The sequence below is a fragment of the Calypte anna genome, chromosome 15 (genome assembly GCF_003957555.1).
Source record: "Calypte anna isolate BGI_N300 chromosome 15, bCalAnn1_v1.p, whole genome shotgun sequence".
NCBI classification, from domain to species: Eukaryota; Metazoa; Chordata; class Aves; order Apodiformes; family Trochilidae; genus Calypte; species Calypte anna.
Window position 1 is genome coordinate 12,511,655 of NC_044261.1, and position 22,444 is coordinate 12,534,098.

Genomic DNA, 22,444 nt, shown 5'->3' on the forward strand with positions numbered 1-22,444 from the left:
AGTTACAACAGGAAATCTTTGGAATAATTCCTTTGGAGCCTTTGCTATGGAGTCAATGCCAAAGGCAGCAAACCATGGCTCCTGATCTTTGATGGAGAAAACATAGACACGACATCCAAACAAGCTGCCTCTCCTCTTTGTCAAGTGGATTATTCTGGAGCTTTGTCTCCCTTTGAAAGGGCCCAGGGTGCCCACCAAGGGAGCAGAGAGCCAGCCTCTCACCTCATCATCTTCCCAAAGCTTTCCCAATAAGAAGCTTCAAGGACTGAATTGCATTCATTTGAACGAACACTGAGGCCTGAGACTTCCAGAAGCTCCTCAGCACCCATAATAACCACTGAAGACAATGGGAGTTGCAGATAATTAGCAAAAATTGGTTAAAGGCTTTAACCCAATTGCTCTTTCCCAGTGCTCCAGCCCCAGAGTCACAAACACTCCTCCCCTGCTGGCTCTCAGCATCACAGATTAAACAGCAAGAAAAAAAGAAAACACAAAACAACCTAAAAGCTACGACTGGCACGCAGCCCCCCTGAATCACCCAGGAGCTGTGGGTTGTTGGCACAGCTCCCTTGACTCCCTCACATGGGGAATTTTAAGGGCAGCACAGACCTCATCATCTCTCTCCATAAACTTCACCCTCTGTGGGTTCCTGCTCCCCACCCCAAGCTCCCCTTGGCACAGGGGCAGAAACTCCCAGCAGAGGCACAAGGAATTCTCACAGTGCAGAGGATCAGAAGAGCCAGAAGGAATCCTTAGCCTCAAATTCCCAGCATCACAACTGCATCATTTGTTACCTGATTTATGGTTTTCCATTGCAGTGTGACCACAGGATACAGATGCAACAGAACTCACACCCTCTACACAGCTTCCTCTGGTGCGTTTTCCTTTTTCTTTTCTTTTTTTTTTTTTTTTTTTTTTTTTTTTTTTTTTTTTTTTAAATCTATTTTTTTTAAAGTCAAGGAAATAACAAAGTTGATCTCATGCCCAGAAACCTGCAAACTCCAGAAACCTGTTCTCCCAGAGCACTCGCTGGGAAGAAAGGCAGTGGGGAGAAAACCAAGCTGGATCAGAAGTTGGTGGTCACTGGAATTTGGATCTCTCTGGAGCTCCTGGCTGCTCTCTTTGAAGGAAATCATCTGCTGCTGAAAGGTTCCATGGCACTACTGAATTCAGTTTTCTCCCTGGACAGGCTTATTCCTTTTTCTTCTGGGAAAGAGGAGGAGAAAACCCAGCACGGAGGCCTTGCAAAGGAGAAGGCCACGGAAAGGGGCTCCTTGAGAGGGGCTGACCCACTCTGCAAAGTGTCCCCAGAGGCCACTCAGCCAGCACGTTGCTTTTGCTTGGCCAGAGCACATGGAAGGATGGAGAGATGGAGAGAAAGTTCCCAACAAGGCACCCGAGACCTCGCTCTGAGCTCACTCTTGGCATGGGTGTTGTTCTTCCCTGCTCCCTCCTCCTTCCTCCTTTTTGCCAGGTGTTCAATGGATCAATTCCCAGCCCAAGGCTCCACCAGCGCCTAGAACCACTTCTGCTTCACCCTGGAACTGGGTTTGGACCCAGCAAACTGGTTTCCCTCCCACCCTCTGACAACCAAAGGTGCAAGGACAACCCCAGGCACCAACTCTTTCCGTGGGGATGTGCTGAGAAACTTCAACCACCACAGACCTGCTCTGAGCCCCTGGGCACTGCTCCAGTGTCTCACCATCCTGGGATTAAAATAAAGAATCATAGAATCATAGAATTAGCCGGGTTGGAAGGGACCTCAGAGATCATCTAGTCCAACCCTTGACCCACCGGAGCAGTTGCTAGACCATGGCACTGAGTGCCACATCCAGTCTTTTTTTAAATGTCTCCAGGGACGGAGAATCTACCACCTCACCGGGCAGTCCATTCCATAGCCTCATCACCCTCTCTGTGAAGAAATTCTTTCTAATATCTAACCTAAACCTCCCCTGGCACAACTTAAGACTGTGTCCTCTTGTCTTGTTGAAGGTCATCTGTGAAAAGAGTCCAGTTCCCACCTCGCTACAGCCTCCTTTCAGGGAGTTGTAGACAGCAATGAGGTCTCCCCTGAGCCTCCTCTTCTCCAGGCTGAACAGCCCCAGCTCTCTCAGCCTCTCCTCATAGGGCCTGTGCTCGAGTCCCTTCACCAGCCTGGTTGCCCTCCTTTGGACCTGTTCCAGGACCTCTACATCCTTCTTAAACTGAGGGGCCCAGAACTGGACACAGTACTCGAGGTGTGGCCTCACCAGCGCTGAGTACAGGGGCAGAATCACTTCCCTGGACCTGCTGGTGACGCTGTTCCTGAGCCAGCCCAGGATGCCATTGGCCTTCTTGGCCACCTGGGCACACTGCTGGCTCATGTTCAGTTTCTTGTAAATCCAGACTCCCAGGTCCCATTCTGCCTGGCTGCTCTCCAGCCACTCTGTGCCCAGCCTGGAGCTTGTAGAAACAAGCAAGCAAAAAGAAAAAGATTTAAATAAAGAAAACATGGAGGTGCTGAGGTGTTCATCAGCATGGAAAAAAATTGGTTCTCTCCCTGGCTGCACCCCCTAATGAGCTGATCAGTGACCTGGTGAACATCAGGTCACCAGTTTCCAGTACAAAAGGCTGAGCATTGTTTTTAAAACCTGGGGGGTTTTCCAGCTTTTTTTTTTTTTTTAATCTGTAATGAAAGAATAGCACTAAAAAAATAAAAAAATCAACCCACCAGCTTCTCCAAGGGCATAAATAGACACAATTCCCCTAAAGCCAAGATAAACTTACTGATACCTGCCATGGGTCCATCCCTGGGAAACAGCTTCCCTACACATGTCCACACACACACCTTTCTATACTGAAATATATTTTTATGTATTTAATTACATTTTAATATATATTTCTATGCTAAATCAATACAAACCCACAAAGGCAGGTCGTGCTGCCCTAACATACTCAGGCCTGAATGCTTCTTTATCTCACATATGCCATTTACTTTTTTATATGTATAATTTGTGTGCATAAATCTATGAAAACATATATAAAATCATTTGGGATATATTCAGAAATATATATATATATATATAAAACCACAAAGGTGGGCACATATTTGTCTAATATTTTCAACCCTGAATGGGTCTTTATTTTACAAGAATAATCTCATCCTGCTCTCCCTTAAAAAATGCCATCTTTGTCAAGGTACAGAGTCATTTCCATCCTAGCAGTGCAGGGGATAAGTTATTAAGGAAGGGAGCATCAGGCAGGACCCTGTAAAGTCAACGCTGTGGATTTTAACCCTTTCAGCCCTGCTTGAAACCCGGGTCCTGAGGTGTTGGATCTCTGTATTCCCAGTGTTCCTCTTCAGTGTATCCCAGCTACAACCACAGCCCAGCAGCAAAATGCCAAGCAGTTTTTAGCAGGCTGGTGAGATGCTGTGCCCTTTCTCAGAGTCCTCCCTGGTTCTCTTCCTCCCCAGCTCCAAAAAAACCCCCACGCTGAATGTAAACCTTCAAACCTTTCCATTGCCTGGAATGAAAGGGTGGTTTTAGCAGCAACAAAAAAAAAATAAATAAATAAGCAGGGAGACATCATTACTCAAGTTCCAGTCAAGGCTGGGAGGCTGGCATGAGGCAGGGGGGGGTGGGAAGAAGCTATTTCAAGTGGTAGTGCAGCCATAAATAAATAAATATTGACAGACTATGCCAGGATCTGAGCTGCCCTTGGGAAGGGCAGGCAGGGAACACAGGGCACATTCAGAAGGCCATGGAGATGATTTAGGTGGAGAAGAGTAAGTGTTGTATATACATAGAGACTGGGCTGAAGATGTTGGAGCAGGGCACTGGGGGGGGGGGTGTTTGCAGTGTTTGTCACCCACCTGAGCCACACTCAGGTCACCAACTACAGCCCCCAGGAGAGACAGCAGGACCTGCAGCATCCCTGCAGCATCCAGGGACCACCTACAGCCCAACCAGAAGGTCCCAGTACAGCTCCCAGCAGATTCAAGATCTTGCCAGCTCTGCTGGTCCCAGAGAATGCAGGATCTGAGTCACTTCTGCCCTCCTGGATGGAAAATGCTATACTGAGCACCTACATCTGCCTTAGGTATAATCATGGGGATGGCACAGTTCCTGAAAAACATTTGCACCGGGAAGCAACTCGGCACGTGGGAGAAGTTCCAAGTGAAGTGAGATGCATGAAGTTAATTACCAGCAAGGTCTGACATTTAGAAAAGGACTTGAAACAGGATTTTTAAACAGGATTTAGGCTTGGTTTTCAGCTGAAGTCCTGACGTGCAAAACTGAGATTCAAAAAGACCTCTTTGGCCACCTGGCCCTGCAGATCCCAGCATTTTCCAATACCTCCCTTCTTCAGCTGGAAACTCCCACCTCTACACGCCTGCTCTGAACATCCAGAGCTGACCAGAAAAACACTCCCTCTCCTGCCAAAGACCCTCTGAAAGCCAGAGACCAGCACAACACAGGTCTCCACACCAACATCTCCACAGGCATCTGGAGCATCCTTAGCAAACCTACCCCCAGAACAAGCTTGGGCTTGAAAATACCTTCAGAAAAAACCCACCCCAGAGTCCTTCCACAGCACCCTGGGGACCAAAGCTTCTCAGAGCTAGTCCAAGTCTCTTGTTGCCTTAAACAGCTTTAAGGCCACGGGCAGGCACAGAGAGGTGTCCAGCAGAAAGCTGGAGGTTGTTCTGGATGGGAACATGTCCCTGTGGCCAGGAGGACAACCCACAGGGTCCTGCCTCTGCATCCCAGCCCTGAAGGCATCCACCTCAGACTGGGAAGTTCTGGGTTTTGGCCCCGATTCCTGGTGATATCCCAACAGCTTGACATCAAATGCATGAGCAGATGCCAGGGAAGGGACTGTCACCAAGTTCTGGCTCAGCTCAAGCCACATGTGACACACAAACCAAAGCCCAGAAGGCCGGGGAGGTCCTGAGCAGGTCCTCAGCCTGCAGACAGACGTTACCTCTGCATCCTGGACATCCTGTGGAGCTCCATGTCATCACTGCCACGGAAGCCTTTGGCAAAGGGGTTGTTCTCAATCTTCAGCTGGGTGATCTGCAAAGGAGGAAACACCAGGGGCTCATCACAAGTCCAAGACATGGCCTGGCAGAGAGGGGATGGTGTGGGATAAAGCCGAGCCCTAGGGATGGGCTGGGGGAAGACAACACAGGGACTCAAGACATCCTTCCTATACAGCTCTCTACAGAAAAATATCTCCTGTCAACAGCCTCCTGCTTCTCTCAGGCTTGTCCCATACCAAAACCTGGGGCTGCACACACAAGAGCTCCTCTCTGGAGAAAATCTGCATTCTTAGAGCTTTTTACCTTCTTCTTGCTGCCGGGGCTGAAAAGGTTGCACTGACCAGAGGTGAAAACCACATTGCCCAAACAAACCTCACAGACACCAAGGATTTTCTCACCACTGTGCAGCCATGGTCAACCCCTTCCCTCTCAGACCTGGTGATGCTTACCCTTCATTTCAGAGCAGCTGACACCCCCCCAGCCAGCCCCTCACCTGGGAACCACAAGGACCTGAGATACTTGGAGGGCAACTCCACCTCTGAGGCTCATGCCCTGGAGGAGTATTTGTCTCCCTCCTCGTTAGAAGCATAGAATCACAGATTTATTTGGATCTTAACGATCCAGGCCACCCCCCTGCCATGGTCAGGGACCCCTCCCCCAGCCCAGGGTGCTCCAAGCCCCATCCAGCCTGGGCTGAGACACTGCCAGGGATGGGGCAGCTGCTTTGAGCAACCTGGGCCAGGGTCTTACCACCCTCACACCAAATAGTTTCTTCTTAATATTCTGCCTCAGTCTCACCTCTTCCAGTTTAAAACCACTTCCTCCTTGTCCTATCACTCCCTGCCCTTGTCCCATCACTCCCTGCCCTTGTCCCAGGTCCCTCCTCAGCTTTCCTGGAGCCCCTTCAGGCACTGGAAGGTGCTCTGAGGTCTCCCTGGATCCTTCTCTTCTCCAGGCTGAACACCCCCAACTCTCTCCCCCTGGCTCCAGAGCTGCTCCAGCCCTTGGATCATCTCCATGGCCTCCTCTGAACTCACTCCAACAGCTCCATCTCTTTCTTGTACCAGCGACTCCAGGACTCAACACTCTAATGCAGGACTCAAGTTGGCTCCCTTCAGCATTTAAAGTTTGCTGCTTCAGACTTTGGTCCTCTTAGAATATCATTTCAACTTCTAACAACTTTTGGGCCTTCCTTCCTTCTCTTCCTTCTTTCCTTCTTCTTCCTTCCTTCCTTCCTTCCTTCCTTCCTTCCTTCCTTCCTTCCTTCCTTCCTTCCTTCCTTCCTTCCTTCCTTCCTTCCTTCCTTCCTTCCTTCCTTCCTTCCTTCCTTCCTTCCTTCCTTCCTTCCTTCCTTCCTTCCTTCCTTCCTTCCTTCCTTCTCTTCCTTCCTTTTCCTTCCTTTTCCTTCCTTTTCCTTCCTTCCTATTCCCAGTTGGCCAACAGGAAGGACAGAGGATGAGATGAATGGCAGGAGAGCAGAGGGAGGTTCATGCTCACCAAGCCAAGCCCCCACCTCTTTACCAAAATGTGAAGATAAAAACCTGGCTCAGTGAGGGGCAGCAGCAAACCCCACCAGGTGTCTGCACCACCAGACTATTTTACTATTCTCTCCCCATAGGGCATATTTTCCCCTGAAGACAATTGGTTTATTTGCCTTTTTTGGGGGCCTAATTCAGCCCCAAAACTCTTACAAAGACCCCAGCACTCTTCCACTTCTCCCTGCAGCCGTTCCCATTAAACCAGGACCTAATTTAGTTCAAAACAAAGCATTGCCTTTTTTGTTTGTTTGTTTGTTCGTTTTTTGTTTTTTTTTTGGTCACACATTTCACATTTCAAAGAGAAAGGGGAACAAACAGTCTATTTTCTCCAATTTGCCATTTGAGCTGTCCTCTGGCAGTAACACCAGGCTGCATTTTATAATTAAAAGCCCAGAATAATTAGAGAAGCAGACATGTATTTTGCAAAGAAACTGCCTATCAGTTTCCACCAGAGAGATGGTGCCACCTCTCTAATGAACATTAAGCATTCTTCAACTTTTTTTTCTTTTTTTTTATTTACTGTTTCTATGCAATTTGCAGCCAGAAGCCCACTAAATGCAGGAGTTGTCCTCACTCCTTCTAAACCCATTTGCTCCCACCAGTGAAGTTCTTCATGGAGCAAGGATTTACAGCACTGGCACCAGTACATGAGTGTACAAGGAGTCAGGTTCATCCCAAGGCATCCTAACCCAAGGCACTTCAACCAAAGTTCCTGCACCAGCAACTCCATCTCCTGACATTCCTGCTGGAATCAGTGCTGGAGATGAGGATGCCAGAGGGCACTGCAGAGGGTAGCCTTGCCTTCACAGCTCCCCAGTTAATTTAATCCCCTAATTCAAGGACCTCAGGTGAATGCCCTGTCTGATAAACCTTTAGTCACAAAATGTCAGACAAAATATCAGCTGGGACCTTGGAAGTCCCCTAAACCTTCCAAGCAATGGTATCAATGTCTGTGCTGGTGGCAGAAAGCCTGGTGTGAAGCAGGGCTGGCTCCAACCTCCTTCAAATTAAAGATCTGCCAGATTGAAGGCACCAGAGATTGTTGGAGGTCTTAAATTTGGTGTGGATTTCCACAGGAGCTTTCAGAGCAGTTTCCCCAGGTGATAACTCCAGGCATCAGCCCCAAAGCAGATTTAACAAAACCCTACAGAGCCAAAGAGAAAATGGAGAAAATGTTGGTGAATCCCTGCTTAAGAAAACAGCCTGCAGAAGGTATTTTGTTTGGCCAGTTTGGGTCTGACTTACAAACTATTTCAGAAGTGGAAAAGCAAACAAAAGGGTGGAAATAACCTTCTGCAGGATCAACTTTGCCGTAGCAAAACTCAGCTTAATTGACTCGTTTGGGAAAGGGGGGGGGGGGGAAGGGGGAAGGAAAAGCTGTCAGAAAGTCAAATGACAATTAACATCCTGAAAAATAATATTAAAAACAAAAAATACAACGTTCTGCAAGGTCATTAGGACGGAATGCCCAGGGCTGAACCATCCAGCACAGCTTCCAGAAAACCGGGGGGCTTTGTTTATGGATTTGTTACTGAAAGGAACCGATGGCAAAGTTCACATCTGACCACTGATTTCTAAAGCTCCTGCAGACCCTTTGGAGCTTGCCAGGGCGAAGCCTTCCCCGTTTACTCTTTGCAGGGCTTGTCTGACCCATGGGTTCATCTTCACTTTAAGGGGAAGCGACAGCTCCCAAGGAAACCCCGGCGCCGCTCCCCTCCTCGCCTTTCTCCGGGCCCAGTGACCACAAAGCACTTCTGCTCAGACATCCCCAGTGGCATCTCTAGCTCCAGCACGATAAAAATCTGGCTTTGCATCTAGTTAAGGCAAGGAAAGATGCTTTACTCTTTGGTGTTGCTGTGTTTGTCACCCAGCCATGCGTTTATATGGGAATGTAATTCCCCCTCATGGGAATGTAAATTCCCTGTGCCCACAGACTCAGGAACATTATTATGCCCAGGATCAAAAGGATCAGTTAGTGCTATTTTTTTGTCAAGCAGTCACCATAATAAGACTTTTCTCAGCTGCTTCTAACTTTACAAAACTTTGTGGAGGGCTGGAATGTTCCACATCAGTTGTCTGCCCTGGGATCCTTCTGATTTATTATTTTCCTCTCAACTGGTCCCACCTTTTTTTTTTTTTTTTTTTTTGGTTTTTTGGGGTTTTTGAGCAATTCAGCTAAATTCTCTGACCCTCTTGGGATCTTCTGGAGGCTTTTCTGAAACTATCCTGAAGGCTGGGCCTTTTGGAAAAGAGAGTCCACGTTCTGCAAGGAGAGGATCCTCACTTTCTGAACTCTTTTTGTGAAAATCTGCCCCACTTGGACAGCTTAAAAGCCTGAGTGAGGTAAGAAAAAAATCACTTAGGTCACCCCATTTAGTGATTTAAAGGTTGAGGTGAGTGCCCCTGAGCTGCCCCTATGCTGTGAGGATACATCTCATCCCTGCCCTGCAGGTGGCTGTGGTCCTGCTCAGCAGGGCAGAGATGGACCAGGACCAGCCCTGCCACTGGTTGTGCTGGGAGCAACTGGGAGGCTGCCCTTCAGCCTTGAAAGGGTTTTTTCTTTTGCTTTCTCACCTATCCCAGGTGGAAACCAGCACGGGGCACCAACAAAACCATTGTGGAGGAGGGAACCAGAGCAGATCAGAGGGAAGGAGAGGAAGGGATGAAGAGAAGGTGCCTGCAGAGACTGCCAGCAGCAGGCTGGGCTGAACAGGGGAGCTGGAGGGGGGGGACAGGGTGGGGGGTGGCTCCTGGTAAGGGGGAGAAGATGCCAAACCCAGAATCCAGGGAAGGAAATGGGAGGGACTGGGAGCCCATGGCTGGTCAGAGGCAGTGGTGTGAGACAGAGGGGCTCATTGAGGAGGCTGCTGGCTGACCAGGAACAGAGGATGAGGAGAGAGAGAGAGAGCTTGCCCAGTCTTGGGCTGGGGTGGGGGGGAAGGAGGTGGGTCAGGAGTGAGCCTGGAGGGAAAGAGGAGCTGTGCAGAACTTAGGGATGGGGCCTGCATCAAGGACCAAGAGAGGTTTGGGGTTCAGGACTGAGCAGCCTGTCCCAGGGCACAGGGACAGGACTGGTACAGACACAAGGCATCCTGGAGGAAGCTCTCTCCCACTGAAGTCTGGAACAGGATTAAGCATTGAAGAGGAGGGATGGGATGAGCTCCAGAGAGGGAAGGACTCACTGCAGGCCCAGAGAGACCCAGGGCTGCACAGAGGCCACCAAGTCCTGGTGATTAAGAGAAGATTCATGGTGAACCCCAGGGCTCAGTGCTTTGGCACCCCTCCTTCTCTGAGCAGGGAGAGAGGCTGCCTCTTCTCACCAGCTCAACAACCCCCTTTTAGTTAGTTCAGGGGTCTTTCTGGGGGTGGGATGGACCTCAGCATCCAGGAAGCCCCCTGGCTACCTACACAGATTAATGCCCTTCCCTGCTTCTCCACGTTGCTCTAGTGATGCACAAGGCATTGCTGGGTGCCTACAGCATCCCAGCTGGGGCTAAGGTTTCCTGAAAAGAATTTGGGCTACCAAGAATGCTAAATAACTTCTGGAGGAGTTGGGGGGGGGGGAGGAATCAGCATAAAACCGGATATCCCAAGGAGGGGAAACCAATATAAAGCCCAAGCCCAGCTAACAGGGAAAGCAGGTTGTAAAAATTAATGAGAATAATTGTTGTGAATTCTTGCTTTTGAAAGAACCCTCGTGAGGGCAGAACCTTAATTATTTCTGTCTATTAGGGTTCATTTCCTGGTCCTAAGCAGCAAGCTAGTACCTAATAAATACGAGCTAGTAACACAATGATTTAAGCTCCAGCAAAATGCTCCTTAACTGCAGGGGAAGTTAATACCTGGGAACCAACCTGATTGCAAGCACCCATTGTGTAAATGGCAAGGAAATGAAACGTGCATGTGACCTATTTTAACACCTCAATATTTCTGGGGTATTTTTTTTCAGGGTTGCAGAGGCTGGGGGGGGGGCAGGTGGTCGACTGAGCTGCTGACAGCCACACTGAAAACTTTACCAAAAGTTTCTCCCCAGCTTAAGCCTCCTCTTGGGGAGCAGAGCTAAGGAGAAGGGGATCCCAGAGTGCTTAAATATCTTTTCAGGCAGTCTAAAATGTCAGGGGAAATAAACACCAGCCCCACACTGGAGATGCAGCTGTGCTATGGAAATAAACTGATGGATCAGAAATCAGGCAGGTATTTCTATGGGCTGGACAAGCACAGACCCAGAAACATTTGTGGGCGAGCCAGACCATTAATTCTGGAAGAGAATTCCCCTCTACCCTAGCTCTTGGACCATAAAACGTGGATGCATAAATTGTTAGTGCATCCATAGGTGTGAAATACACAGGTGTATAAAAAGCTGATGTCTGAAAATATGGTGGTGTCCAGAATGTGATGGGAAAGTCAGCACAAAGGTGATGGCTGGAAGTGAGAGATGGCTGGGAACAGGGGGAAAAAATAGGTGGTGTACTGGCCCAGAGACATGGGATGGATGGGCAGAGCCTCCCTGGGGAGCCTGGTGCAGACAGGCAGGCAGACAGACTGCTGGGACTGGGAGCACTGGTGGCACTGGGAAACACAGCCTGCATTGCAAGATGAAAACACAGCCTGCCAAGTGGTGGCTCAGCTGGGAAAAGCTGAACTGGGGTTGAACAGACCCCCCCATGGCACTGGACTCAGCTGAGGGATGTCACCCCTTCTGCACAGCCAGCATCAGCCCCAGGATTATTCTCTGTCTGCAGTGGGGCAAGCTGCAGATTTCATTCCCTTCCCTGGAGGGAGATGCCATTTAGGGTAGATCATTCCCTGGTTTATTTTTATGGCTCTATCTTGCTCAGCTGGGGCTTTATCTTGGGGCTACAGCCACTCTTGGTCTGTTCCCCCAAGGGTTGGGAGCAGCAAGAGGAGGAAGGCGTGTGGGGGGGTGTGTGTAAGTGTAGGTACCATGTGTAAGGGGGGTGTAAAGTCTGTGGTGGTGTCTGTCAGGATTCCTGCCTCTGTCAGTGGGGCTGTTCTGACAGGGAGGAATCCGCAGATGTCATTTCTTATCACCCAGATGTTGTTGATTTGCAATCAAATGTGCCTGCTCCTCCTAACATGGCACTTTTCCCAAACTACTGTACTGCCATGGTTCTGCTTTGCCTGTGCTCTATTTGCAGGGGCATTTTGTTTTCTGCTTAAACAGCCCCTGTGTTTCTCCTCAAAGGCAAGCAGTTAAACTTGGGCCTGTTTTCTCAGAGGGAAAGCTTTAAAGCAAGCAGTGTGTCCTGTTTTATTAACTCCCAGTTCTATTAATATTATATTCTTTCTCTGAATCCATCAAGCAGAAGTTAAACCTGATTTTATAGCATCCACAGTGGAGTTATAATTTAAAGCATAATTTGGCCAGGACTCCTTTTGGATTCAGTTTGCTTGTCCTGGTCATGCCAACAACTCCTATTTTAAAGGGCAGGGAAGTATTTTCTTTTCTCCCTAGTTACGATCAAACACTCTTTCTTCTCCAGCCTACCAATGCTCCCTGCATCTCCCTGGCCAGCTGATGGACAGAGGAAACCCCATCATTTTGGACAGGTTTAGGAGCTTCCTACTTACATTTCCAGGATTTATCCGGGGTGTTAAATGTTTTCTAACATTTGAAAAAAAACCAATTTTGTTCTGTCAAGTGCAAAGAAGCCATCCTACCCGCTTGTAAGTACCAGTAAAAACTTGGAGGAATTGCTTTCTCTGCGATTTGGGGAGGAATTTGCTTTTTTTCCCTTCCCCAAAAGAAACTCAGCTTTTTCATGGGGCTCTGCCCTAGAGAGGGGCTACAGGGGGTCTGTAGAGAGGGGCTACAGGGGTCTGCAGGCAGCAGAGAGGGGCAGTCAGGGAAATCCTCACTAAATACAGCCCAGCCCTGAGCCTTCCTCCACTTCTTCCTCTTCCTTCCTCACTTCATGGGGAAACCCATAAACTGAGCAGGGGAAGGCAAGGGCTCAGCAGCCTCCCGAGAAGCCCCTCAGGGTGGGCAGGGAGAGGGGCTGGCAGGCAGGAACCCACCCCAACAGCACCCCAAGAAAACCTCATTTCAGTTTTTTTTTGTTTTTCTTTGTTTTCTCGAGCAGGCAGGGAGCTGATTTCAGGCACAGAGCCACCCTTTCCTTCCAGGGCCTCCCCGCTGCCAAGCCCGCAGCCCCCCGCCCCCCCGCAGCCCCCAGCCCCGGGGTTATCAGCGCCCCGGCCGCGGAGGGGAGCGCAGGGCTCCCTCCTCCAGATTAGGAGGCTTTGACCCATGCGGGAGGGGGAGAAGATAAAGGCAACTTCCTTGGTTGGTCCTCTCCTCTCTGAGCGAACCATCCCGCTGAGCTAATTCCCCCTCGGGCCGCCCGAAGCCCCGTGTTTGGATGCTTTGTGTGTGTAGCCAGGAATAACAGAGGGAATGGGATAGGAGAGTGGGGAGAGTGGGAAGAGGGGGGGAGAAGGAGGGAGAGGGAGAGGGAGAGGGAGAGGGAGAGGGAGAGGGAGAGGGAGAGGGAGAGGGAGAGGGAGAGGGAGAGGGAGAGGGAGAGGGAGAGGGAGAGGGAGAGGGAGAGGGAGAGGGAGAGGGAGAGGGAGAGGGAGAGGGAGAGGGAGAGGGGAAGAGAAGACAGAAGAACAGGGGAAAGGAAAAAAAGGGGGAAGAAAAAGATAAAAGAAGGGGATTGAAGGAAGAAAAGAAGGGGGAAAGAAGTGGGAAGAAAAGAGGGGGAAAGCGGGGGAAGGAAGGGGAAGGAAGGGGAAGGAAGGGGAAGGAAGGGGAAGGAAGGGGAAGGAAGGGGAAGGAAGGGGAAGGAAGGGGAAGGAAGGGGAAGGAAGGGGAAGGAAGGGGAGGGAAAGGGAAGGAAGGGGAGGGAAAGGGAAGGAAGGGGGGAGGCTCGGGAAGAGAGAGGGAGGGAGAAGGAGCAGAGACGCGGTTCGCCGGTCCTGACGGGCCCAGCCCCTCACCTTGTGGTTTTGGTAGGAGGTGACAGCGATGAAAGCGGTCTCCGGGAAGACGTGAGTGCAGAAGGCCGTGTTCTTGGAGCCAAAGCCGTTGTTCTCGTCCGCTTTCACGATGTGGAGCCGAGGCTGGTATTTGTGCATGGAGTTCAGGATGATCTGGGCAAGGAGAGAAGGAGAGGACATCCCGTGGGAATGGAGGGGACACAGCAGAGCATCGCACACACCCGAGGAAGAGGAACCTGCAGGTCCTAGCATCCTCTTCCCCAAAATCTTCACCCAATTCAGGTCTTCCCCAGAAGGGCTGATTTAGGTTCGGGGGAGACAAGAACCCTCCCAAAACCCTCCCAGGGACGGGTGATGTTGGCAAAGGTGCACCCTCACCTGCTGCCCCCACCCCCAAGCTTTGGGAGTTGTGTTGCTGTCCCCCCCACCCCCCGGGGAGGAGCCAGAGCTGCTCCCCCAACAGTGTTTTCATCCTGAACCTGCTGCTGGGGGGGGGGGGGCCTCTCCTCTTTTCCAGGCCCTTTATTGCCCAAAAAAACCTCCCAGCTCATCACCTCAACGACCTGGACATCCCAAACCTTTCCTCAGGTTTGGGGATCCCCCCCCAGGACGGCAAAGAGGCAAAAGGGGGGGAGGAAAAGCGGAGGGATGGAGATTTAGCGTGTCGTTGCCCCCCCCCCCCCCTTCCTCGCAGAGGATGGGAGAGGAGAGGGAGAGGGGGAAGTAGGAAAACCCGGTGTCTTCAAGATAAAAAGCGGTCCCTGCTCGGTACCGGGTTAATCTCGGGGGAAGGTGGCGGGGATGGGGGGGACGACGACACACTGCTCGGTCACGATAATGACTGCAGGACCCTGGCGACAGAGAGACGCAGCGCGCCCCGCCGCCGCCTCCCCCGTCCCGGGGGTTTAACCAAATTGCTTTGACATCCTGGAAAGTCGTAGACATCAACGGTGAACGATCTAATGGTTTTTAATTTCATTACAGCGACTCTAATTGAGAGACTCCCGGTGCAGCTCCTCCTCTGAAGTCCCTCATTGTCCCCTCAGCGCCTTCGCTTTCTTTCCAAGGACTTTTCCCCAGAGCCGCCTGTTCGCAGCGGGGGATGCCTGGCCCTGGCCCCCAAACTCCCCCTTCCCCCTTCTCTCCTCTCCCGGGACTGCTCCCCAAAACCAAGCCGGGAGGTGGGAAAAATCCCCCTCCTCCTGGTTCCGCTGCTGCGGAGACCCCGCTCCCCCCTGCCTGTTCCCAGGAGGAAAGGGGAAGGACCTGATCCCTGGAAAGCAAACTGCTTCTTCCCTGGCAAAATTAAACTAAAATTACAAAAATGAAAAGTATAAAAATTAACCTCACAACTGTAGGGGGGTAGGAGAGCTCGGAAAAAAGAAAAAAAAAAAAAGAGATGCTCAGCACTGGGGTGGGCTGGAGCCTCGTCTGGCTGCTCTGCCCTGCAGCCCCCTTTTTCCCTCCCCGCCCCGCTTCTTGGCGACCACGTGGGCAGGGATTTAATAGCACAAGATTTATCATTAAAAAGCGAAAAAAAAAAAAAAATAATACTAGAACTTGGAAAAAAACCCCTGAAGTGTTGAAATGGGACTGGAGAAAAATACGCATTTGGAAAGGGACGGTGGGATCTGGATTCACATTGGCGCTTAAGTAATTATATATATATATAAATTTTTTTATAGGTATGTATATATTATTCATACATGCACATATATGCTTGCTCAGAGGAACACGCATCTTTAGAGACCTTCGAAGGAGGGCTGTTCCTGGCTGCAGAATTCACACAAGTTTTCACGGCCCCTCGAGTCTAGCAAAGACCTTTTTTATGTCCAAGAAGCTCTAGCGGGATTTCAATTATTTTTTCTTTTATTGTCTTCGATTATTGTTGCTTTTTCTTTTTTTTTTTTTTTTTTCCTTCTTGTTTGAATGGCCCGATCCGCATGGTTTTGGGTCCTATTTCCTCCACTAATTCTGCCTGATTGATTCTACCTGGTAGCCAAATTCACGGGGGCAATGGGCAGACTTGAGCGCCCCAAGACTCCCCCGTGAGATTAAACCCGGGGAGCTGAATATTCACTCACACCGGGCGAGTTTCACCCACCCGCGATCTCCATTCCCACACAGTGCTGTGGAACAACCTATTTTTTAGCTTTATGCTTCCATATTTTGGGGGGGCTGGGTTTCCTTTTGGGGGGATAGTCCTTCATTTGGGTTTATCCCACTCCCTCAGGGCAGAAAATAACCCAGCGACAACACGATTTGGGGTCGGGTGACACGGGTGACACTGCCAAGGCCTCGCTGGCGCTGGGGGAGACCACGCGTGGGGTGGGACAGGACAGTGAGGACGCGTGGGAACCCCGGCAGCCCTCGGGTGCCCCTCTCCCACCCCTGGTACTTACATGTCCGAAGGGATCGAGGTGGTTGTTGGTGAGTTTGAGCTTCTGGAAGGAAACCAACTGCCTCATCCAGTGGGCACCCGTGGCCGGGGAGTCGGGGTGCACGTAGAGGCGCCCGGGCATGGCCGGCTCTGCCTTCCCTGTCACCGACCTGCGGGGGGGGGACAGGCATTGAGCTCCGGGTGGGGGGCGATCTCCCTGGGCTCCTGCATTTCCCCCACACCTCCACCCATCGCTTCCCGTGGGCTCCTGCATCCCCATGCATCCTCTCCTGCGGGGTTTTGCTCCCCATCCATCCCATCCCTTGGGGGTTTTCTCCCCATCCATACCCCCCTTCGAGGTTCTGCTCCCCATACACCCCCTCCTGTGGGGTTTCTCTCCCCATACATCCCCTCCTGTGGGGTTTTTCTCCTCGTATATCCCTTCCTGTGGGGTTTTTCTCCCCATACATCCCCTCCTGTGGGTTTTTTCTCCCCACACATCCCCTCTGGCAGGTCCTGCTCGCTGCTGCCACTGCCGCCACCGCCCCCTTCCCGTGGGCTCCCTCCCTCTCAGGTAACCCCCGTTTCGGAGGGTCCCGCTGAGCTGAAGAGGCAAAGACATTTACAAACACTGCTCGGGGAATGAATTGAGCTCTCTGGCACCTTTCCCGTCCGAGATGGGTCTCGCCCTCTCCCCATTTTACCCCATCCTTCCTCCTCACCCCTAATTACCGGGAGCAAAGCACGGCCCGTGTACCACTCCTTAAAGCTCCCTTAAAGCTATCCCCTTCCTTAATAATCATTCAACTATCAGCTTGAGGGCAGCCAAGATCGTTAACCAGGATTACAGTTATCGTTACCTAATTGCACCAGATTACTACGGGTTTTTTTTTTTATTTTTATGAATGCCTTTCCCGAGGACTGCGGGAGCATCCCGGGTGGCTCAGGTGCAGCTCAACATCCTTCTTTCGCAGGAAAAAACCCAAAACGAAACAAAACCGAAAACAAAACACACACCAAAAAACCCAAACAAACAAAAACCCCACCATAACAAACCAAGGATGGGCTCTAGGTTTGGCCAGCCCGGAAAGCGCGACCCAGAGCTCCCGCCCCTCCTTCCCCTCCACTCCTGCGTACCATTTATTATCTGCAAATTTGTATCTGTGGTCATCGGCGGGGACAATATCCATCAACAGGATGTACTTAGTTTTTGGATTCAGTCCAGTCACCTTCACTTTGTAGCTGGGGAACATACGCCTATGAAAATAACAAAAAAAAATTATTATTATTATTATTATTATTATTATATAAGTACATACGTATAAAAGCGGAAAAAGGGATTTTTTTTCTTTTCTTTTTCCAAGGTGGTTTCGGATTTGTGTTTGCGAGGAGGAGGCGGGGGTCTGGGAGGGATCATTTAACACAGGGTGTTTAACGCTGGATTCTCAGCTGGACCATCCCGAAAGGCTCGGGTAGAGGAGGGTGCACCCTTGCCCGAGGGGGTGGGAGATGTTTGGGTGCTGCTGAAGGTGGTTTATCAAGACAGAATCATAATTACGAGGCCGGCGGGTTTATTCCGCTCCTCGCCTGCCAGTGCGGCTATTCTTGTTTTTATTTATTATTTGTTCCTCCGAGACTTCGATTCCCCCTTTCTTTGAACAAATCTTGTTGTGAGAACTTTGGGAAGCAAGAAACTTCCCTCTGTACATAAACCGCTGGAAAAGGAGGGGAGATTTGCAGAAAAAAAAAATAGTACTACTACTAATAAAAATTTTATATATTTCTATTAAAATATCTATTTAAAATACTTTCATTTTTACTACCCATGTGCTTTATGTGCAGATATGAAAAATCCCAAAGCCCACACGCCCTCAGGTGTGACACCAGAGCCCTGTGACACCCCAGCCTCTGCAAAGGCACCTGACAGGCTGGGAGCCTCTCGGATACACACTGAAGACAGCGGCTTTTCGAAATATTTTCCATTACTGCAAAGCAGGGACTTAAAGCACTGCTGTTATTTTAGTTCGAGCTTTCCAAATATTTAAAAATAAAGCAGATGAAAATGTAGCCTCAGGCTTAAAATACGCATAAACAAAAACCCCACACCTCTAAAAATACTGCAAGTCCTCTCCGGGGCTCGGGCTCTTATCTCTGTGATAGGGCAGCTGGGATGGGGGTTAATTCAGCTGCAAAAAGCGGGAGGGGGGACGGCAAAAAAAAAAAAAAAAAAAAGAAAAGAAAAGAAAAAAAAAAGAAAAAAGAAAAAAAAAAAAGGAAAAAAGGGAAAAAAAGGAAAAAAGGAAAAAAAAGGAAAAAAGGAAAAAAAAAGGAAAAAAAAAAATCTATCATGGAAGAAAGAGGGGGGTAGGGGAGGGCGTTAGGGGGGTGAGCTTGACCGTTTTAAGGGTGAAGAAACCGAGTTCCACCTGAAGGTTAATCAGTAACTCCAACGAAAACACCTGACCGGCCAGAACACGGATTTCTCCAACAATAAACACGGGGAGCTGTATAATAAGGAGACCCATCCCCTGTCTGCCCCAGAGCCCCTGCACTGGAAATGGCGATTTCACTGCCCTCCAGATGAGCTCTCTGTCCACCGCGATATTTGTTTGAAATTTCTGCAAGGTGGTTTATGTCTCCCTGCCTGCACTGCTGCTTTTTGCTTTTTTTTTTTTCCTCTTTTTTTTTTTTCCTTGTGGGAACTCGTATTTGGTTTGGGTTTTTTTTTTTTTTTCGGGAGGTCCCTTCACTCCCCAAGCCCTTAGGGCTGCGGGGGTCTGCGGGACCCCTACCCCCATAAGCCTCCCTCCCCTTCCACTTTGTACCACGTCCCCTCGGACACAAGACCCTTCTTTAAAACCGATTTTTCCAGCAGCAGCAGCGCAGTTCAAGAGGAAAGCGAGCCGTGACCCAGAGCTATTCGCTAAAACTTTAGACAACCACCTCGATTTTTTCCTTTCCTCCCTGCTCAGGCAAATTTGGGAAGCCCACAACAAATATCAGCTGACAGAGCAAAACGCAAGCCTGACTCCGCCGTGTTCATCGTGCCCTTGCAATCCCCAGCTATTGCTGTTCCCTGGCGTGGAGGGGGTTTTTCCTTCCTTTTCCCTCCGAGGATTTTCATTTCAAATCACAACGAAAAGAGCCTCTCTGGCTCTGCCCCCAGTTTGCTGATGAGACTGGAGAGCCCATTTTACCGGGTCTCGCTGGCTGGGGCACTCTGCAGCATAACAACCCTCCAAGATATTAAATATAACATTCAATCGCCTCAAACTCAGGCATGTAAATATCCATGGATCGGGTTTACTCAGCCAGTCATGGAACCGATTACGCACAATCCCAATAAAGTGGGATTTGCGAGGCTGTATATTTTTCTACACACCCACGCAGACAAACACACAGAGATAGAACTGTGGGTCTGGACCCAGTTAGACCCGCATGCTATTTATTTGCGGACACATCTATCCAGGCATCTAAACAGCTTCGCGATCAGTACATAAACAGTAGCTTCAGACCACATATATACTTTTAAATGGGGAGGCGTAGGTGGCTCTGGGTAGATTCGCCCCAGTGCGCGGAAAATAAACGGGAAACTTTCTGTAAGCGGCCGTGAGGAGCTGCAAAACCGCCCGAGGGGCCGAGCTGCTCCTTTAATTAAAAATAATAAGAATAATAAGAAAGAAATCGCCCAGCGAGCTCCTCTAAAAACAAGGCTAAGCTTTTTTGGCCAAGTGGTTGCAACTCGATTTCGCCTGGAAATTTTCCAAAGGGTTGAGATTGGTTTTAACGACCTAACTCTTCTGGTTAAGAAAGAAGCCAGGGGATTTTTATTTTTTTAATTGTCCCCTGGCAGGGAGGGCTCTCTGCAGGGCCGGGGTAGGTCTGGGAGGGCTCTGAGGGTGCTACCGGGGCACATACAGCGAGGGGGGCACACGCTTGGGCGGGGGTCTCATACACAGGGGAGGGGGGCTCGCACACGGCAGATGAGACCAGCCCAGTGTCAGGGAAAGCGGGACACACATCCCACCCACTCGTGCCCCCCTCCCCCCCGTGCCTTTGGGAGGCAATTCCCCCCTCCACAAACCCACACAAACGAAGGCAGATTTAGCCACGGAGGTGGGGGGGTGATCCCCCTCGCCCGCCCCCTTTTTTTCTCTTACCTCCCGGCCTTTGTTATGATCATCTCCGTCCCCACTTCGTGGAATTTCAGCCACAGCTCCCGTTCGTGCAAAAAGACTTTGATCCCCTCCATGCCCTGCGAAGTGGAGGGGGACGGGGAGGGGGGAAGGAAAGGCACAAACCGTCAACCCGGAGCGGGGCGGGGGGAGTCCGGCCGGGGGCAGCCGGGGAGGGGGCGGCGAGGCCCCGCACGGCCCCGGCGGGAAGCTGGGAGGGAAAAGGCCGGAGCGATGGGGGCCGGAGTTCGGGACATTGCCGGGAAAATCCACCCGCTCCTGGGTTTGCAGAGCTGGGGAGAAGGAAATTTCAGCCCTGGGGTCCTTGGAGGTCTCGGAGGTCCCGGGGAGGCAGCCCCCAGAACCGGCTCCAGCCTCCCGCATCCTCCCGGCTCAGCCCCAGCGCTTGGGCCCAGCTGCTCTCCGGAGCCAGGCGGAGGAGATTCCGACCCTCCGGATTACACCGGAGCGATTTACACCCGCTTCTGGAAGCCAGAGCCCTGGGGGGGGGGGTGGTAAGGGAGTGTCAGCTCTGCTCCCCTCGCCCTCTCCGTTTAGCCCCCACCCCACGAAGGCAGCGGGGCCCTGCCAGCCCCACGCTGGGCACCGCAAACCCCACCGCAAGGGCCATACATCCGCCCGCCGCGGGGTGGGAGGCACAGTGGACACCCCCCCTCCCCAAGCCAAGCACATATTCCCACACACACAGTCTGAAAACGGACCCGAATCACCCCGCCAAACGCTTCGGGACTGTGTGGGGGGGGTCGGTTTCCAAACACACACGGTGTCCCCCAGCGCCAGGATGGATACGGCAGCGGGAGGAGGTTTCCCCACCACCACCACCATCTCCCCCCTCCCCCCGAGATTTTACCTGCCCAGGGGCAAGCGGGGGGGCTCCACAGCTGAAAGCCAAGCGGTTTGGGTTGAAAATCCCCTTCTTTTTCGCCTTTCTCCTCGCCCTGGGCTGCCCCGAGCCGGCTGGGGCCGAGCGCCGGGGGCCGGCTCCCAGCACCGCCCGGCCCGGGAGGGGAAGGAGCAGCCGAGGGGGGGGGGGGAACGGGACACCCGGCCCGGCCTGCAGCAGCCCCCAGAACCCCCGGGAGCTGCAGCCGGAGGGTCTCGAGTGGGACCCTGCTCATGTCCCGGCAACAAGGAGTGATGGAGGGGATATCTGGGACCACGGAGAGGGCTGTCCCCTGGGTGGCTGTGGGGGTGCCCACGCGTGATACCCCGATCCTGCCCCTCAGGGCCCCTTGGGTGGGTGCAGGCAGAGCTGGATGTGCACGAGTGTGGCTGTACCTGTGCCTGCACTCCCCCCTGTGTGCGGGGGCATATACATACACATTCATATTTACATTTTCATATATGTATCTATACAAATGCAGACAGGCATTAGATATATTTATACTTTCATCTACATTTATACCCATACAAATGCAGACAAGGCTTTCCTAGGTACCCAGCAGATACACCCACACAGACGTAGCTGTCTGGGTGCCTCTTGGTGTGCACATTTGCACACTCACGGGTGGACACCTGTGGGTACGCGGGCGCCCCACTGGTATTTTGGGTGTTTTTCCATGCCCGCACCCCAATATTCAGGCATCAGCTTCCCCCTCACGTTCAAGCGCTCAAACACGACCTCAAATAAACACCAAAGCAGGGTGAGGCCCATGTCCCTGACAATCAGGTGACACTTTTCTCTCCCGTAGGGCCTAAAATAACCCATCAGCTCCCAGAGCAGGAGCAGCCACCCAGCTGAGCTGACATTTGGGGGGGTGGAGGGTGGGAGTGAGAAACCCCGGAGAAAAAGGAAAAATAAAGAGCGAGGGGGAGAGAAAGAGGTTTGAGAAAGATGATCATACCTGCTGGGTGAAGGCTGCTTGGGGTGAGGTGGGGGACTTGCTGGTGGCCCCCAGCTGAGTGTCCTGCTTGGCTTCAGCCTGGAGCTCTTTGGCCTCTGAGTCAGCCGGCGTGGTCGGGAGTCCAAAGCCTTCCTCGCTATCCGCCATGTTACGAGCTTCCTTCACTGAATCCCCCACTGCAGGCACACATCGGGGAGAGAGGAGAGATAAGAGACGCCTGAGTCAATGCTGACGTTTAATAAAATATATATATATATGTATCCACAGAGGCAGTGGGAAAGGAGCTGGGACACCGGGCAGGGCTGCCCCACCAACCCCACGCTGCCCCACGACTCACTTCCAGCTGCCCAGGGAGGGAACAAGGCCCTTTAACTTTGGGAGAGGGAGAAATAAAGACTTTTATTTATTATCGCAGCCCGCAAGGGATGATAGGATTTGGGAGGGGGTGGGAGGGAGGGGAAGGGGGAGGCGGTATTATTAAATGCATCTTTTGGAAAAGG

At 51.3% G+C, this 22,444-nt stretch overlaps 1 protein-coding gene across 1 annotated transcript in view; it reads right to left on the bottom strand.

Moving 5' to 3' along the window:
- Positions 1 to 22,119, bottom strand: part of TBX5 (T-box transcription factor 5) — a 38,422-nt gene extending 16,303 nt beyond the window's left edge. The window contains exons 1-6 of the mRNA XM_030460542.1: positions 21,945 to 22,119; positions 20,065 to 20,159; positions 17,042 to 17,161; positions 15,927 to 16,074; positions 13,525 to 13,677; positions 4,966 to 5,057 (exon numbers count right to left, since the gene is read on the bottom strand). Coding sequence (XP_030316402.1) covers positions 4,966 to 5,057; positions 13,525 to 13,677; positions 15,927 to 16,074; positions 17,042 to 17,161; positions 20,065 to 20,159; positions 21,945 to 22,091 — 755 coding nt within the window. The 5' untranslated portion in view covers positions 22,092 to 22,119. The remainder of the gene's footprint in view (positions 1 to 4,965; positions 5,058 to 13,524; positions 13,678 to 15,926; positions 16,075 to 17,041; positions 17,162 to 20,064; positions 20,160 to 21,944) is intronic.
- Between the last annotated feature and the right edge of the window lie 325 nt (positions 22,120 to 22,444).